This window comes from Trichechus manatus, unplaced genomic scaffold (assembly GCF_000243295.1).
Source record: "Trichechus manatus latirostris isolate Lorelei unplaced genomic scaffold, TriManLat1.0 scaffold00141, whole genome shotgun sequence".
NCBI lineage: Eukaryota > Metazoa > Chordata > Mammalia > Sirenia > Trichechidae > Trichechus > Trichechus manatus.
In genome coordinates this window covers 3409581-3429178 of record NW_004444077.1, presented here as the reverse complement: position 1 = coordinate 3429178, position 19598 = coordinate 3409581, and the positions used below count along the sequence as shown (strand labels likewise).

The window sequence follows — 19598 nt, the reverse complement described above, 5'->3', positions numbered from 1 at the left end:
ACATCATACCAAAACCTTTGGGACACAGCAAAGGCAGTCCTCAGAGGACAATTTATAGCAATAGATGCACACATCAAAAAAGAAGAGACAAAATCAAAACAGTAGCTATACAACTCCAACAAATAGAGAGAGAACAGCAAAAAGAAGCCCACAGCCACCAGAAGAAAGGAAATAATAAAGATCAGGGCAGAAATAAATGAAATAGAGAACAGAAAAGCAATAGAAAGAATCAACAAAACCAAAAGCTGGTTCTTTGAAAGGATCAACAAAAGTGACAAACCATTGGCCAAATTGATAAAAGAGAAACAGGAGAGGACACAAATAACCCAAATAAGAAATGAAACAGAAGACATTACAACAGACCCAGCTGAAATGAAAAGGATCATAACAGAGTATTATGAAAAACTATACTCCAACAAATTTGAAAACCTAGAGGAAATGTAAAAATTTATAGAAATACACTACCTACCCAAACTAACACAAATGATGTTGAAAATCTGAACAGACCCATAACAAGAGAAAAGATTGAAAAGGTAATTAAAAAAACTCCCAACAAAAAAGGCCCTGGCCCAGATGGCTTCACTGGAGAATTCTACCGAACATTCAGAGAAAAGCTTACACCAGTACTACTCAAACTATTTCAGAACATAGAAATGGAAGGGATACTTCGAATGCATTCTACGAAGCCAACACAACCCTGATACCAAAACCAGGCAAAGAAACCACAAAAAAAGAAAATCACAGACTAATACCTCTCATGAATATAGATACAAAAATTCTCAACAAAATTCTAGCCAACAGAATTCAGCATAATACAGAAAGAAAAAAAAAAAATACACCACGACCAAGTAGGATTCATACCAGGTACACAAGGGTGGTTCAACATTAGAAAATCAATCCATGTAATCCACCACATAAATAAAAGAAAAAAAAATCACATGATCATCTCAATTGACATAGAAAAGGCATTCAACAAGGTCCAACACCCATTCCCGATAAAAACTCTCAATAAAATCTGTATAGAAGGGAAATTCCTCAACATAATAAAGGGCAACTATACAAAACGAATGGCCAACATCATTCTTAATGGAGAGAGACTGAAAACATTCCCCTTGAGAACAGGAACAAGACAAGGATATCCTTTATCACCACTCCTATTTAACATTGTGCTGGAAGTCTAGCTAGAGCAATAAAGCAAGAAAAAGAAAACTACTGGAACTAATAGGAAGATTCAGCAGAGTAGCAAGATACAACATAAACATACAAAAATCAGTTGGATACTACACACCAATAAAGAGAACTATGAAAAGCAAATCAGGAAAACAATACCACTTATAATAGCCCCTAAAAAAATAAAATACATAGGAATAAATCTAACCAGGGATGTAAAAGACAAAGAAAACTACAAAACACTACTGCAAGAAACCAAACAAGACCTACATAAATGAAAAAACATACCATAGTCATGGATAGGTAGACTCAACATTGTGAAAATGACAATTCTACCCAAAGCAATTTACAAATACAATGCAATCCTGATCCAAATACCAACAACATTCTTCAAAGAGATGGAAAAACTAATCATTAACTTTTCATGGAAAAGGAAGAGGCCCCAGATAAGTAAAGCACTACTGAAGAAGAATAAAATAGAAGGACTCACATTACCTGACCTCAGAACCTACTATACAGCTACAGCAGTCAGAACAGCCTGGTACTGGTACAACAACAGACACATTGACCCATGGAACAGAATTAAGAACCCAGATGTAAATCCATCCACCTATGGTCACCTGATCTTTGACAAGGGCCCAAAGCCCATCAAATGGGGAAAAGACAGTCCTTTTAACAATTTGGTGCTGGCAAAACTGGATGTCCATCTGCAAAAAATGAAACAGGACCCATACCTCATACCATACACAAAAACTAATTCAAAATCAATCAAAGACCTAAATGTAAAACCCAAAACTGTAAAGATTATGCAAGAAAAAACAGGATCAATACTAGAGGCCCTAATACATAGCATTAACAGGATACAAACCATAACTAACAACACACAAACTCCAGAAAATAAGCTAGATAACTGGGATCTTCTAAAAATTAAACACTTATGCTCATAAAACACTTCACCAAAAGAGTAAAATGAGAACCTATAGACTGGGAAACTATTTTTGGCTATTATGAATCTGACAAAGGTCTAATCTCTAAAATCTACAGGAAAATCCAACACCTCTAAAACAAAAAGATAAATAATCCAATTAAAAAATGAACAAAGGAAATGAACAGACACTTCACCAAAGAAGATATTCAAGCAGCTAACATACATGAAGAAATGCTCGCTATCACTAGCCATTAGAGAAATGCAAATCAAAACCACAATGAGACACCATCTCACCCCAGCATCACTGGCACGAATCAAAAACACAGAAAATACTAAATATTGGGGAGACTGGAACTCTTATGCACTGCTGGCGGGTATGTAAAATGGTACAACCATTTTGGAAAACGATATGGCGCTTCCTTCAAAAGCTAGAAATAGAAATACCATATGATCCAGCAATCCCACTCCAAGGAATATATCCTAGAGAAATAAAAGCCATCACATGAATAGACATACGCACACCCATGTTCACTGCAGCACTGTACACAACAGCAAAAAGATGGAAACAACCTAGATGCCCATCAACAGATGAATGGATAAACTAACTATGGTATATACACACAATGGAGTACTACACAACAATAAAGAACAATCATGAATCTGTGAAGCATCTCACAACATGGATGAATCTCTGGAGGGCATTATGCTGAGTGAAGTAAGTCAATCACAAAAGGACAAATATTGTATGAGACCACTACTATAAAAACTCATGAAAAGGTTTCCACATAAAAATAAACAATCTTTGATGGTTACGAGGGAGGGGAGGGGTGGGTATGGTAAAACACTAAATAGATAATAGATAAGTGGTAACTCTGGTAAAGGGTAAGACCGTACACAATACTGGGGAAGCCAGCACAACTTGTCCAAGACAAGGTCATGGAAGCTCCATAGACACATCCAAACTCCCTGAGGGACCGAATTACTGGGCTGAGGGCTGTGGGGACCATGGTCTTGGGGAACACTTAGCTCCATTGGCATAACATAGTTTATAAAGAAAATATTCTACATTCACTTTGGTGAATAGTGTCTGGGGTCTTAAAAGCCTGTGAGAGGTCATCTAAGATATTCCACTGGTCTCACCCCTTCAGGAGCAAGGAAAAATGAAGAAAACTAAAGACACAAGGGAAAGATTTGTCCAAAGGACTAATGGACCACAACTACCACAGCCTCCAACAGACTGAGTCCAGTACAACTAGATGGTACCCGGCTATCACCATTGACTGCTCTAATAGGGATCACAATAGAGGGTCCCGGACAGAGCTGGAGAAAAATGTAGAATAAAATTCTAACTCACAGAAAAAGACCAGAATTACTGGCCTGACAAAGACTGGAGAAATCCTGAGAGTATGGCCCCCGGACACCCTTTTAGCTCAGTCATGGAGTCACTCCTGAGGTTGACCCTTCAGCCAAAGATTAGACAGGCCCATAAAACAAAACGAGACTGAAAGGGCACACCAGCCCAGGGGCAAGGACTAGAAGGCAGGAGGGGACAGGAAAGGTGGTAATAAGGAACCCAAGGTCAAGAAGGGAGAGTGTTGACATGTTGTAGGGTTGTTAACCAATGTCATAAAACAGTATGTGTACTAACTGTTTAATCAGAAGCTAGTTTGTTCTTTAAACCTTCATCTAAAGTATGATTTTAAAAAAGCCAACTCAAATGCCCTGGCAATATTAAATTGTGATGTGGGACCTATTAGCTTGAGCTCTACAGGGCAATAAAAAATAAAAAATAAATAAATGAAAAACAACAAAAAATAATAGGAAGAACCATGTGCAGGTGGGAGAGGAGGTATATGGGAACTCTCTGTACTTGCTGCACAATTGTTTCTGTAAACCTAGAACTACTGTAAAATATAAAGTGCATTAAAAAAGTTTTAAACGAGAAAAGAATTATCTTGCTCTTTCTCTCTGCATGCATATAATACACATCCATATACATTTCTCTCAATTATTAACCTTAATAGAGGCAAATAGGTGTGGGTGAGCCAGAAAAATAAATACTCCTGCAATCACTACTATTTAGTTTTTGAATAGGTTTTTTCCACTCACATTTTATTACTGGTGTATCTGCTGCTCTGGAAAACTCATGGCCAAGAAAACAATGAAGCCACATGGAGAAGCTCTAACTCAGACATAGCTGTAATTCTTATTTCTCTATTACTCATTCAATGCTAGAAATAGATCGCTACTCTCAGACTGATGCAAGAAACAACCTAGCAAAGCAATCTTTCAAACATTTTTTTGGAAAAGTAGATGAAGTATTTCAGTTTCAAAGAGTTCTCATGCTGCTGAGCTGCAGATTATTTGCAAAGTAAGAATAAACAGGAATACCAGACATTATTTAGGAACTTAATTAAACAGAATAAAAACAACTAACAAGTCTTAGATAAGCCCAAGTTATATAATTTGATGTGGATACTATAAAATTGATTATTATGTATTCTATAACTAAACATTCAGAAGAGAAAAGCAAACTTTTAATAAATTTTGATTTATGTTTAAGACATTAATAAAAAGGGATAATTATCTGGTTTTGGCTTCACTGGTAGCATTAACACATTGAAACAATGGCTCCGTTAGTTATCTCCAGCAAGAAATGCATGCCTCGATGAACAGAAATTCACTTTCATTTAGTGACTTGTTTTCTTTTGTCAAACGCAGAAATTGTTTTTAAACCAGAGATAAATACAAAATAAAATAGAGAATGTGCTAATAGTTTGCAGTTAGCATGAACTAGTTTACAATTTTAACTCTAACATATAACCATGTGTTTATTTAGATGCTTTGAACTTAACGAACAAGTCACCAACTGCTCCCTTCCCTCTTACAGGCAACATGTTAGTATGTAAAAGGTAGATGGAGCTCTCCTAGCCATTTTTCCCTGCTGCCTGCATTTGGGTGAGCCCTCTCCTTAAGCTGCTTTAAAACCACAGCTGGGATACAGGGAACAAAACAGAAGCAGCTGAAGTTCAAAATGTGGGAAGTTTCCAAAACCTGGGGAAGGTCTCTCAAATGGCAGCCATGGAAGAAAGGCAAAGGCCAGTATCATTTGGTTATGTATCTTTAATTCAACTTAACTGAAAAATGAATAAAGGCAAGAGGGAAGTACTTCTTCCTATTCCTTCTCATTCAAGTTAGAAGAGATTTTTTGGTTTTCTCGTCCAGGTACCATATTGAATTTAAGCTTTTTCCACACCACCTGCCAGGTGGCAACTCAGTTAATGCCTGAAGACCTCCATGACATAAAAATCATCACCACATATCACCTTATATAAGATACATAGAGAACACATAGTGGGTACTTGTAAAATATCATTATCATGATCATCATTTCTCCAGAGACAAATGACAGAAGCTGCTAAAAACTATTCTGATCTTACTGTTAACTGGGCCAATTAGTAAAAGCTGAATGAAAACAATGCTTCAAAAATCTACAGGCCTTTTATACCTGAGAGAATTACATTGATGGGCACTCAGCAGATGTCACTTATTAACATTAACTGTAGTTCAAAGAAATGTTATCAGCGAAATTAAACAGCAGTGCCCATTTACATTTAATGAACAGTTGAAAATTAATTAACATTTCACAATATTATTTTATTACCTCATCTGATTCAAAATCGACCCCTTTAGCTATCTGGATCTGGGATGAGCGTTTGCTGGATGATATGCTCGAACTCCTGAGGCAAAAACACGGAAAACATAAAGAAAATGAATTTGTCAAAAGTGCCTACCACAGAATTTATCAAATTTAGCTAAGTTTTTAATCTAGTGGCAGTCATGAGTAAAAATAACTAATACAACTCCTTTCAACCAATCTGAGAAGCAGTAAGACTTAATGGTTAGGAAAAGGATTCTGGAGCTGAGATCTGAATTCCAGTTTTGCTATTTACTAGCTGTGCAGCCTTGGACAAGTTACTTAATCTCTCTGTGCCTCAATTTTCTCATCTGTAAAGGATAACAATAGTACCTACCTCATTAAAAAAAACAAACTCATTGCATCAAGTTGATTTCAACTTATAGTGACCTTACTTCGTTGGAGTTTTTAAAGATTAAGTGTGTTAATATACTTAAATATGCGATATAGTACCTAGTACATTTATTATTATAGTTCTTAGCATGTATGTTAAAATGTATCTATTACCACATTCCCCACTTCTGAAAACTATGGCAACATTAAAATATTTTTTATTTAAATCTCAGTTATGTTTCTGTAATAGGATAAAAGGATCTTAGGAAAAGGCTCACCATTCTCCACAGTTACCTCACTGCTTGTATTATCTGTGTTCAGTCCAATTTAAATAGCAAATATTTACTGAGTGTTTATTCTTTGCCAGGTACTATGATAGCCCTGGGAAATATGAGGGAACAAGAAAATCATGATTCCTACCCTTATGAAGCTTAACTATGGTAATGGAGCTCTTATGCCTCTACACATTTTTATTAATAAGAGTTTTAAATCATCTTAGATCAGAAGCCAGCAAACTATGTTCCCTGGGTCAAATCCAGTCTGTTTTATTACCATCTGTGAGCTAACAATGTTTTTCACATTTTGAAATGGTTGCATTTTAAATGGTTATATAAGTATTACATAACAGCCTGGATTTGATTTTGCTACTTGGTCTGCAAAATCTAAAATGTTTACTATCCAGCCCTTTAAGAAAAAGTGTGCTGACTCCTGTCTGAAATGAAAGCGTAACAGAGCAGTGTTTGTGAAATCTCAGCGAACAATTTTAACATTCTTTGGGATGTTATTATACTAAAAGAAATATGCCTGAAGGTCTTGTCAGGACAAATAAGTGTAGAGTAAAGGCGGTCTAGCAGCCCTGGTAGTGCAGTGGTTAAAGCACTTGGCTGCTAACTGAAAGGTTGCCAGTTCAAACCTACCAGCTCCTCTGTGGGAGAAAGAAGTGGCAGTCTGTTCCTTAAAAGATTTACAGTTTTGGAAACCCTAAAAACAGAGTTTTACTCTGTCCATGAGGATTGATGAGTTGGAATCAGCTTGATGGCAGTGGGTTTGGGTTTTTTTGGGGGGGTGGTAAAAGAGGTCTTAGGTCAGAAGGGGAGAGAAAAATCCACAGGTCCTTATGCACAAAAGTAAAAGGACAAGAGGACTTAACGAGCAAACTTGAAAAGCAACAAGGCTTCAGAGGCAGAAGACCGTGAATTTATCAATGGATCAGTCTGGGGGAGTCCCAATCTCTTTTATCTAACCTAAGCAAAGAATTGGTCAGCTGTTGACTTGTTTCTACCTGTGACAGAAAGAAACCATCAAGAGCATAAAGCCACAGTGCCAAAGCTGGCAAGTTAGGTTGCTGTGCTGTTGTTGGGGCTGGGATAGAGCAATAGGAGGGGGGTGAGAGTTGTAGGAAAAAAACACCCATTGCCATGTGACCCTGCTTTCTGATGCCTTCTCAGGAAAATAACCAACAGGGCCCAGAGACAAGCCAGGCAACTATGGTGGTCCCTGGCTTGTTCAATCATATCAACAGCCATAATCTGCATCAGAGGGCCCACAGACCTACAGAATCTCACCTGCGAGAAGTTCCCATCCTTAGAAATCAGTGGTGGGGAGGGGAAAGAAATGGCTACACTGCTGGATGCAATAAATAAACTTTTGTCCAGGATGGCAAAAAATGTTTAACTTGATTAGCTTCATGTGGATGGATCAAAAATAAAGAGGAGGTGGGTAGATTGAGTGCTAGGACTTATACATTTTCTCTACTTTTGTTCAGATATAATTTGGGGCCATAAATTAGAATTCCTGTCTGGAGATATCTGGCCAGTCAGTCAGCTGTACCACTTATTGTAAATGTAAGATACCATGTTAAATTGGCTTTATGCTGTGTCTGGCATAAAAGGTGCTCCAAAAATGTCAGCTCTCCCCACTGCAGGGCCTACTAGAATCCCCTCTTGATCCCTCCCCCCTACCTGGCCCTACAGAGCCTGGTCTTCCTTTCCTTTCCACCGTGAAGTGAGGATGGTGTTTGCCAACTCTCTCCTGGACAGCTCCTCTTATTCCCAATGTAACAAGGGCAGAGCGTGGAACAATTTATCCTGGAAAAGCAGGCTTTCTATCGTCCATCTGGCAAAGAGTTCTATGGCTTTAAGCTATTTTCCTTTTTAAGTTAACTAACAGGAAAATTAGTGCTTTTATACTTTGCTCATTGTTCTTCCTATTACTCTTATTCTATTTCCCCAGCTTGTTATTTATTTAATAAGGAGTTATATAACTATTTGTGAGGCAGTGACTTAGCACTTTACAAATATTAACTCATTTAAAGGCTCATAAGAATCCTATGAGGTAAATATTATCATCTCCATTTAAAAAATAAGGACACTGAGGCCCAGAGAAATCCAATAACTTGCTTAAGGTCCACCTCTAGTAAGTGGCAGAGCTTAAATGCTACAAACTATAAGTGAAAAAACCATAAACACTGTGTCACATACAGTATAAATTACTGTCATCTAGTCAGTCATCAGAAACACACATCTGCCAAGAGTGATTTCAGATTTGCTTCTCAAATGTCAATTTCTAAATAGCCTCTCATAATTTAAATGATTTTTACTCCTTGAACATAGCTTAAGAACTTCATCTATTTTCTTAAGAAGCAGCAGCAGGGATGAATTCTGGAACAGAATGCCTGGCGTATGTAACCACCTGAGTGACCTTAGGTAAGTTACTTAGCCTATTTGTGCTTCACTTTCTTCATATGTACAATACAGATAATAAAGTCATAACTGTATCTACCTCCTAAGGTGGTTGTGGGCATCAAATGAGCTCACAGCAGCACCTGACACAGAGGAAGTGCTGAACAACTGCTATTTATTATTATCATTACTTCATAACTAAGTAAGAAGTCAACACATATTTTGCCTACTGAAAAACAGACAATTCAAAAGTATAGCAAAATCAAGTTTTTCTTTGATGCCTTTAAATACATGTCAACATGCCAAAATAGTACTTCCCTTAGTTCCAATGATGAAAAAATTATTGTTGCTCTTGGCTGCCATCAAGTCAGCCCTGGACTCATGGAGCCCCCCCACACAATGGAACGAAATTCTGCCTGGTCTTGTGCCATCCCCATGATCAGCTGCAGATCGGACCATTGTGATCCATAGGATTTTCACTGCCTGATTTTCACAAGTACCGTATTTTTACGCATATAATGCACACCTTCTACAGTTGTTTGCCAAACACGCCCTTCTCTCCCCTGCCACAAGGTATTTTTGTAAGTACACTATGCTAATTTTTTTTACAGCAACATGTAAAAAAATTGGCATGGTGGCGCTTACAAATAATTGGGCGTGGTTGGCAAACAAACATAGAAAAGTGCACATTATTTGCATAATACAGTATATCACCAGGTCTTTCTTCCTAGTCCATCTCAGTCTGGAAGCTCCACTGATACCTGCTCAGCATCACTGCAATAAGCAAGTCATCACAGACAGACGAGCAGTGGCTGCCCATGACATGGACTGGCCAGATATCAAACCTGGGTCTCCTGCATGGAAGGTGAGAATTCTGCCACTGAACCATCAATAAAAAAATAAGGCCCCCATATTAGCAAAATTCCCCTATTCTGCTCAACTACTGATCTACTACTGAAAAAACAAAACAGAAAGCTGGGCCTGATTATATGTGTATGTTTTAATTTACAAAGGCAAGAACAACTGAACAAGTATTTTGAAAGAGATTTTTCCTTCAATGCCTGAGATATCCCAATATTCTTCCAGTAAATCTCTTCCCTGAAGTAAATTTCAGGTGGGTTTCCATCAACTGGAACCAAAGGAGTCTCATTTAATACATTTAACTTAGCTTGGGGAATTCAAGTAAACCTTCATAGGAGCTAAAAGAACTCTCTCGACTGCCTACCACAAACATATGAACCAACCTGAGCTATGCCATCTGGTATTTTTTATTCCTTCTAAAAAGGCCAGAATTGGCATCTGCAACTCTATACTTATCTGAATTTTCCTCATGTCTCTCTCGTTGCTTCTACTTCTACTTTACCTAAGTGCTAAAAGCTGAAACTCCAGGATTAGAACATGAGCTTTCGTCTCTCTCAGTTTTCTCTTTCAAGGTGATCCCAACCATTTCAACAGCTTTAAATACCATCTATATGCTGTTCAGAAGTAAATTTAGGTACTAGTCCAAACCTCTCATTTGAGTTCTGGAATCATGTATCCAACTGCCCATTATGACCATTATGGAAATATCCCCTCCTGAAAATTTCACAGGCATCTCAAACTTTACATGTTTAATTTAGACCTTTAATTCCTTACTGTTTCTTTCTTCTTTTTTGGACCTTGAGCACTAAGTGCTCAAGCAGTTAACCTGGAAATTAACCATGCTTTCTCACTTTCCCTCACTCCAAACATTCCATCTACCCCAAGTTCTGCCATGGCTACTTCCAAAATGTATCCTGAAACCATCTATTCTCTCCATTTCCGCCACCACCATTCTAGTGCAAGCCCCCATCATTTCTCTTACCTGGACTATCTACAATAACCTCCTCTCTGGTCGGCCTGTTTCAACTCTTGTCCTCCCACAACCACAAGGATCCTTTATAAATGTGAATCAGATCATGTATTCCTCTCTTGAAATCCTTTAGTGACTTCCCACTGCATTTATAATAAAGTCCAAAATCCTTACCACACTCACTTGTTCCTGGCTCATGATTTACCCCTGGTATCTAGTCTCCAACCTCACCTCACACCACCTCTTTCTGCCACGCTTTAGCCACCTTAGTTAGCTCCTAGATTACACTGAGCTTGTTTCTTCCTCAAGAGTCTGTTCATATGCTTTTCCCTCTGCTTTTTGCAAGGCCATATCTCTCTTATTCTTAAAATTTCAGCTTAAGTGTAACCTCCTCAGAGGCTTTTCCTGATGAAGTACATATCAGCTCCCGCTGACATTACTGTTTATTATTGCACCTTGTTCATTTCCATCAAAGCATTCTTACACATCTGTTGATCTTCACCTCAAATGTTACCTTCTTTGTGAAATCTTCAGTGACCTTTCCCAGAAAGTCATTGGCACTTCTGTTAGACTTCATTAAATCAGTTGCTGTCCAGTCAGTTCATTTCTGTCTTATGGTAACCTCACGTGTGTCAGAGTAGAACTGTGCTCCATAGGATTTCTAATGGCTGATTTTCAGAAGTAGATTGCCAGGCCCTTCTTCTGAGATGCCTCTGAGTGTACTTGAACCTCAATTATTTGCACCACCCAAGGACTCCATACATTTCATTATACTTGAATAAAACATCTATCTTGGTAGACTGTAGTGCCCTGTAATTAGCATATCAGTAAAATGTAAATTCCTTGAAGGAAGGGACATTTCTTTCATCTTTCTATCCCCAGCACCTAGCATAATATTTAACTGAATAAATAAGTAGATGTGGAACTATATCAATTTTTCAAACACAGATTCTTAATTCACGTAAATCACATATTCTCAATGGGGTCAATATCACCCTAAGGGATGAAAATTGGTTCTTGGGGGAGGTGGAAAATCTTATATATCAAAATAGTTTTTGGCTTCCCAAGTGCATCTCTACCTGACAAAAATTTCATTATTTACTATTTAATTTCTTTCATAAGGGAGAAATTAAATTTATCTTATTTTAATTAATTTAAATCAAATTTAATTTTTCTCCTTAGATAATGAAAGAAGATTGAGATCATAAAAAAATGTTTGAGAAACATCAATGTACAGTTTCTTCCTCAATCTCACCCTTATTTCTAAAACTCTTGCTCATGTCATTAGTCTCAGCTGGGATCACCATTCTCCACTCCAATGACCCAAATAATGCCTATCTTTAAAGCCCCAGGTAAATTTTATTTCCTTTGTGAAGCTTTTTCCTCTACTACTTTTTCCCACACTCCTTGCTCCTTTTTCTGAGTGCCTATAAGCACTCATACATAATCTGTACCATAAAATTTCACACATAATTATGTACTGACTCAATCATCGTTTAATAGATTCAAATGCATTCTTAATCTCTCTTTCCACTACAATTCAAGTTGTCTGAAGGCAGTAACCATATTAGAACATTTGTTTATGTCCCCCATCAATGCTAACAAGAAAACAAGCATACAAACAAGGATGTTGACTCTTAAGTATAAATTTTCATTAGCTGACTCTTAGTTAAGCAGTATCTGCCTGAAGTGTTAACACACAGAAGAAAATGGCAATAGTAAACCAAGTCAAACCTTGTAGTAACAGACAAACAACAAAGAAAGAAAAAAGGGACAGGAAACGTATATAAGGGCTCTGAAGGCAGAATAAGTCTATGTGATCTTTCTAATTTTCAGCACAGCACCATGTGTAACTAAGTATACAAAAATATGCTAATGAAGAATAGCTGAAATCAAATGTTATCAAAATATAAAACTATTTTCTGTTAATTAAGGAGAACACAGCCCTCTATCAAGAAAATCACAGGGTAATAAGACAAAAGGAAACAAATTATAGGTTATTTAAATTTTCAGTAAAGACACTTATAATAATGCTGTATCAACTCTATGGAATAGCTCTTGGTCTATTTTTTTTTTTGTACATTTCTCCAGATACTTTATTAGTTGAAAATAAATCTGTTAAATTTCTATGGCATAGAAAAATGTGTAGCTGTAGAATTCTCTATCATTTTTAAAGTTTTCAGATGCTTCTTTTTGCAGGAAAACACTGTACCTACCTTGGATCTGTTTTTGAAGAGGTAGGAAAAATGTCTTCTTCCACATCTGACTCATCTACCTCAATTATCTAGGGGAAAAGACAAAACAGTAGTTTCGGTGGGACTTAAATCATCTCAATAAAAATGATTAACAGATCTTAAAGTGCTTTTTAAAAACATACAAAAAAGCCACAAGGAGGCAGAAGCCATGTAAGCAGCATCTTCTAAAACCAAAGCTCAGCCCTGCCCCCCTCCCCTGCAATGTCATCTTCATTCACAACTGGTCTTCTAACCTATAGGTCTTAGCGCACTTCTCTCCTGGCTATCACAGAAGCCTAGGTATATAAAGTAACATCCATCGGTAAATGGCTTCCAAGGCTCATGTGCAGACAGCGCCCTGTGGTTTTCTTCTTGGATCCTGATGTGAAGTTAGACCATCAATGTTCAGCCTCCAATTTTAAATGAGGTATAAGACCGCGTTGGAAGTACTGTATATTTGTATTTCTGTTGCATTTGTCCCTGTTAAATATCATTTTTTAGTTTTAAGTTCAAATGAAGATATTTGATTCTTGATGCTGTCATGCAAATCCGACCTATTCCTCTATATTTTGTTTCTCCTGATGCTTGATAAACACACTGGCTATGTCTTCATCTATTGATAAAAAGGGCAGATAAGGATGAACTCAAGGACAGAATACTGAAAAAGAACACCCAAGAACTCCCCTCTAGGCTAACACTGAATGATCAATCAAGTCATTAAATGCAATTGTTCAAACATCTATGTATCCAGACAATATTTCTATATCTTGTACATAAATTATAAGGAGATTGTCTTATATGCCTTGAAGGGATCAGATGCATTCAACATCCTCTTGATCTACCACTGTGCAATCTCAATCAGAAAATGGAAAGAAAATGTCAGTTTGGCATGACTTGGCTCTTTCTGAACTCATGTTCTTGCCTTACGATAGAAAAATGTAAAAGGGAAGCTACTTTGTGGACATGATAATAACTTTGTTTTCAGATATGTTCATCTTGAAGCAATAGCTGGACAACAGTTGATTGCAAATAATTAAATGGAGCTAAGGATAAAAGTTAGCACTGGTATGCTCAATATAAGCAAGATTTAAAAAAAAGAAAAATGAAGTTAAGAGAGATAAAAGAACAAGACTAGAATCAGGACAGAGAAGATTTCAACACATCTGTTGATTATCAGCATTCAACTGTGTCAAATGCTTAAGAGAATCTATAAGAATGAAATATGAGAAAAGGCTACTGGAGGAAGTATGATATAGAGCAGTGGTTCCCAACAGGGAGCCATTTTATACCCCTGCTCCACTCTGGGGACATTTCGCAAGATCTGGAGACAGTTTTGATTGTCATGACTAGAGGAAGGGTTGCTATTGGCATCTAGTGGGTACAGGCCAAGGATGCTGCTTAACATTCTACAATGCCCAGGACTGACCCCACAACAAAGAACTGTCAGATCCAAAATGTCAATAGTGCCGCTACTGAGAAACCCTGATCAAGATGGAAGAGTACTGGCTCGGGAGTTAAATACATGGGTTTTGAGAGCGAGGTAATGGGAGAGTCAAGCCCATACTGGACTCTGCTTGGAATTCAAAAGAGGAGCAGAAGGTTTTTAAAATAAGGCTCTAACTTAAACCTATAGTTAAGAACATAGACATCCTTAGAGTCTCATCCTTCAATGTGTCTCAAGTATAAGCTATTTAGGCACAGGCTAGAGTATCATGATAGTGTAAGTGGCAAAAGGAATTCAGATATAAATAAAACCTCTATATGCACTGAACTCACTTTCAATATTAGTATTCCATGCATGGACCCTCTTGGTTCAAGACTGTTATCCATAAAAATATTCATACATTTATGGATTTCCAATGATATGACACATTATTTAAAGCAAAACAAAAACAAAGACACAAATCCTAGAAGCCCTCAGGTCTAAATGATAAACAGGGTTCTCTTCAGCTTTAATATTCTACACTTTTTCTTCTTTTATTTATTTTGTAGATCAAAGAATTAATTCATAATGAAGGAAACAAACTATTAAAACACAAGAATAAACTTTTTTTCCCCTTACCTCTGAGTAATTCTTAGTAGCAGTACTTCGGGAGGGCTGTTGTTTTGTAGATTTAAAGGCTAGGATAAAAAAGACGAAACACCTATTAGGTTATTCTTAAAATAACTTAAAATTTGCATATTTCTTTACCTGAAGATTTTCTAAGTCCTCTCTGCAAACACCCATGATGATTAATTATAAAATCATCTACATTTTTTAAAATCTGGAGGTAGGTGGAATTATTTCTTCAAATAACTCAATGCCTATCTGCCGGTCTCATATGATTTCCCAGCTTATTCGAATATAGTTACAAGCAGTGTTCATAAATACACCCATGCTAAAAAATATTTTGCAGAAAAATACTTAAAGGATAAAGTCTGATCACCTAACTGACTGAATTCCAAATATACTGATGATAAATCTCAAATGGGCTTCATTCATGAAACCTATCCAAAAAGAACCAGCCCTAACTTCTTCCTACTCCGCCGTCTGTGAATCCTTTCCCTGTGTCTATATTAGGAGCCATGTGGTTCCAGTAGGAACTTCCTTATCTCCTCTACCCTGTTAGCCATATTCAACACCAGAAGGGGGATGCACCAAAAGGGGAATTCCAGAAAACAGCATACCTTTTATTCCATTAGAAAACTTACCTTGGAATCCTTAACTTTTTTAGCTTTATAAACTTGGCTAGAAGCTTGAAGCTTAGCTCTTTATCTTTCCCCTTCTTTTCCCTTGAGAATACATAATAGAATAAATCTCAAACAATTACAGGTTTATTTTTGCCTAAGCCTTCCCAGTTTGCTAATAGAGTAAAACCTGCGAAAGCTGGAACCTGTGTAAGACAGAAACCTGTCAGAGAAGGAAAACACAAATATTTTCCACTAAAACAAGCAACAGAAAAGTGGTAAGACTGCACCCTGTCAAAGGTGGAAAACTTGCAAGGCCCAGAAAAACAAGGTAGCCCCATCAAGTTCCAGTTCTCCCAGGTTTTATGGTATATAAAAATGTCTCCCCCAAGACAACCCCCAAATCAAGCAGGGCAAGGAGAGAAAGAAAGACAGAAACTTGAAAAAGCTGAACACTCAAAATATCCTGCAAAGCCAAAAAATTTCCTAGTCAGAAAAACTCAGGAATATTTCTAGCTAGACCTTGTTTTATAAATTACTCATTCTTCCTAGTCCAGGTTCTATCCCGGCTCACTGATGTCTACCTGAAAAGGGGAACGAAAGGCAGGAGCAGAGTGCTCAGCCCTACTCAGTTACTGTCCTCACATCCTACTCTACTCAAAAGGCTAAATGGGGCAACTGAATAAAAAAGCCAGGGACCATGATGCTTCCAAGGAATATTTCTGCTCAATATTTATTCATTAAAGGACTCTTCAAACTCTGAGATGCATGAAAACAAGAACACTCCTTTCTTATAGCAAAAGATGAATAAATGTTTGTGAAATAAATTAACTTTATCAGAAAAATAAGCACTGAGTTTTGTTACGAAGGCAATATAATATGGTGGTGAAGAGCTCTGGTTTTGGAGTGAAACTCATTGACTTACTAGCTGGGTGACAATTGGCTAAGTTCCCTGGCGTCCTTAAGCCTCAATTTCCTCACTTGCAAAATAATGTTAATACTTTATGCAGAAAACTGTTCAAAGGATAAAAATAGGTAGTTTGTGTAAACTGCATTGGAAGTGCCTAGCAGAGAGTAAGCCTTCCAATAAATGCAGCTATTATAAGTTGCAGTGAGGTAGCCATGATGGTAAATGAACATAGAAGCAGTGGCTTAAGAGGTACCGTTTATCCGCTTGTTCACAGTGATTTTCAGACCAACTTCAATGGAAAAATCTGGGTTGTCAACTTTGTTATTTACAAGCGCCATGGGCTAAAAGTGTAATTTCTACCTTTCCCAATAAAATTCCAGTACAATAACCTTCATACTCCATGAAGCTTGTATAATAAAATTTGATCTTTATCTTTTCATTCTTTATTTATAATAGGAATCTAGATGTTATAATTTTAAAGTTGCTTTTATCCCAGAGTTATGGCAAGTATAGTGAAGACCCCATCGTTATTTTGTCAGACTTATAAAACCCTAATTTTAACCTGATAAATGATGTTTTACACATTCATATTAAAAAATCAGTTTCATTTATCAAAAAGGAGTTCAATATTAGTGGTAATCAGATATATTAAAGCCAATAAATCAAATCAATTTTTTAAAAAAGACAAATTTAGGCCAAAGAGTTATAAAATATCTATATTCATAAATTTATTGAAAACACTGCAATACTGCCACTAATACAAACAGCAGCAATCATCTGTTGAGTTCTTATTAGCTGCTCTGCTCAGTACTACATATACATAGGCTCATTTAATATTTATAACTACTTTATATCCCCAATTTTATAGCTAAGGTTTATAGATTAACAAGTTTACACTTGCTGAGGTCTTAACGTGTAGACACTGTGCCACGTACTTCACACGCAATTTTTCATTAATCCTCAAAATAATCCAATGAGATATATGTAATCATTACCCCATCTTACAGATGAGGACACTGGGGCTTAGAGACAGAAAGCTTAAGCAAACTGCCGCGGGACACGTAGCTAGTGCATCCAGGTGTCAGAATGCAAACCAAGGTCTTTCTGACCTTAGAACCATTCTCTTAACCTTAGTGCTATACAGTCTGTAAGTGTTATTCAGTCATTCTCAGCATTTACTCTGTGCCAGGCCCTTCACACAACGATGAATAAGAATGATGCAGATCCTGTTCTCCCAGCACCTACAGTGCAACAGCAGTGAGCTGCCAAGTGAAGGGCTGGCATGCTAAACCAGGTCTGACCCCAGAGTTCTAGTTCTTAACCACAATTCTAGGCTACAAAAGGTTTCACAACCAAATTTTGGCCTGAAACATAGTTCAGGAAATCCTAAGTTTTGTATTGATATGGTTGACTTTCTTTTTTTTTCCCCAGTTGCTGTCCAGTCAACTCCGACTCATGGTGAACCCGTGTGTCATAGTAGAACTGTGGTACATAGGATTTTCAATGGCTGGTTTTTTGAAAGCAGATCACCAAGCCTTTCTTCTCAGTTGGTTTACTTACATAGCCTCTTTTCACAGATGAATATTATTACTTACAAAAATGATCAGTCATGCCAACTTGTGAAATTTTTTAAGCACCATAACTGGTCTGTTGCCTCTCTACACAAATAATACCTTTATATCACATTATCAGTGGGTAACACGGCAGCAGTCACTAAGAAATTTCTTTGAAAATTTCATTGGCATAGTGGTTTTGAAAGGGGCTGATGTTAGAAAGTGAAAAATGCTCATAAAAACCCCTATGTGATACAGAGTCCTAGATATAAAGCAGGCAGCCACATGTGAGTTTTAAACAAAGAAATTAAGGATTAAACCTCTGTTTCTGTTCATCACAGGCTAGGTTATTCAGGCAAATACTCCTGCTAAAAACAACCCAAACTGCTATATCAGACATTAAAAAAAAAAAAAAAAAATTCTTAAGAGCACTAAAGAGCTGGTAACACAGTAAGCAATTAGCCGGCCAAAACTGATGAAAAATTAGAACTCAGGCAAACAGAGTCCTTTAACCAGAGAACATTTGACTATCTGGGCAAATGTTATAAGACTGGTTTTGACAGTCCTGTAGCAAGAAGGAGAGAGAAACCATAGTCCAGGGCCTCCCTAGGGTAGAACTTAATGCATTTCCTCCCTCCCTGAAGCTGGGACCCCAGGAGTTAAGGACAGTAGAGGTAAACGAACTTTACATAGACATATCATCTGTTGGCTTTCCCCACCACTACTCAAATTGTTATTTTAAAAGATTTCAAGCCTTTAGAAAAGTCTAAAGAATGGCACAATTAATGTTCAAACACTCTTTCTCTAAATCTAGCAATTGTTAACAACTTGCCACATTTGCTTTCTCTTTGTCTTTAAATACCCTTTTCCTGAACAAATTAAAAGTAAGCTGCAGATGTGATGACATGTCACCCCAACTTTAACGTGTATCAGCCTGGATTCTTTACAAAACACCATGCTGCGCCCCTCCTTCCTCCCTCCCTCTCTCTTTTTTTCTTATCTCTCTCTTCCTTTCTTTCTTTCTTCTTTGCTTTTACCTTAGACCTGCCAAGCATAGAAAAGCATCTTTCTGGATGCCATTTCCCGAATGTCAACAAAGGCAATATGTTTCTGAAGCCAAAAGATCAGGATTTCAGTCGGCTCTCCTCAAGTACTGAATAATCTTTGAGTAAAAATACAGCTACAGAAACTTTGGTAAGAAGGTATCTTAAAGAGTCTGAATCCTTTCTCCAATGTCAGCTGTCATCCAATAAATGTTGAAAACTCCCTATGATGGAGTGCCAACTCACTTCCTCCCTGGGCAGCTTATTCCATCTTTACATTAATTAGAAAGTTTATTCTATACAATGCAAAGACCCTCTACTGAGAACCAGTAGCTAGGTTTCTAATTGTTCTTGCTCTGAAAACTAGTGGTTAACTACTGGTTCTGGAGTTCAGAGAATATGGGACTAATCCAAGCTCTACTACTTACTAGCTGTGGAACCTTGGGTAAGTTACCTAACTTCTCAAAGCCTCCGTTTCCTTCTCTGTAAAACAAGGTCAATAACAGTATCTACCTCAAAGAGCTGTTGAGAGGCACACAGTAACTGCTTCA

At 37.3% G+C, this 19598-nt stretch overlaps 1 protein-coding gene across 2 annotated transcripts in view; it reads right to left on the bottom strand.

Annotated features, from left to right (window-relative positions):
- Positions 1–19598, bottom strand: part of MRE11 (MRE11 homolog, double strand break repair nuclease) — a 71010-nt gene that overhangs the window by 6101 nt on the left and 45311 nt on the right. For both annotated transcript variants that reach the window (XM_023739833.1, XM_023739834.1), the window contains 3 exons: positions 14937–14995; positions 12857–12924; positions 5763–5838 (listed from right to left, as the gene is read on the bottom strand). In XM_023739833.1, coding sequence (XP_023595601.1) covers positions 5763–5838; positions 12857–12924; positions 14937–14995 — 203 coding nt within the window. The remainder of the gene's footprint in view (positions 1–5762; positions 5839–12856; positions 12925–14936; positions 14996–19598) is intronic.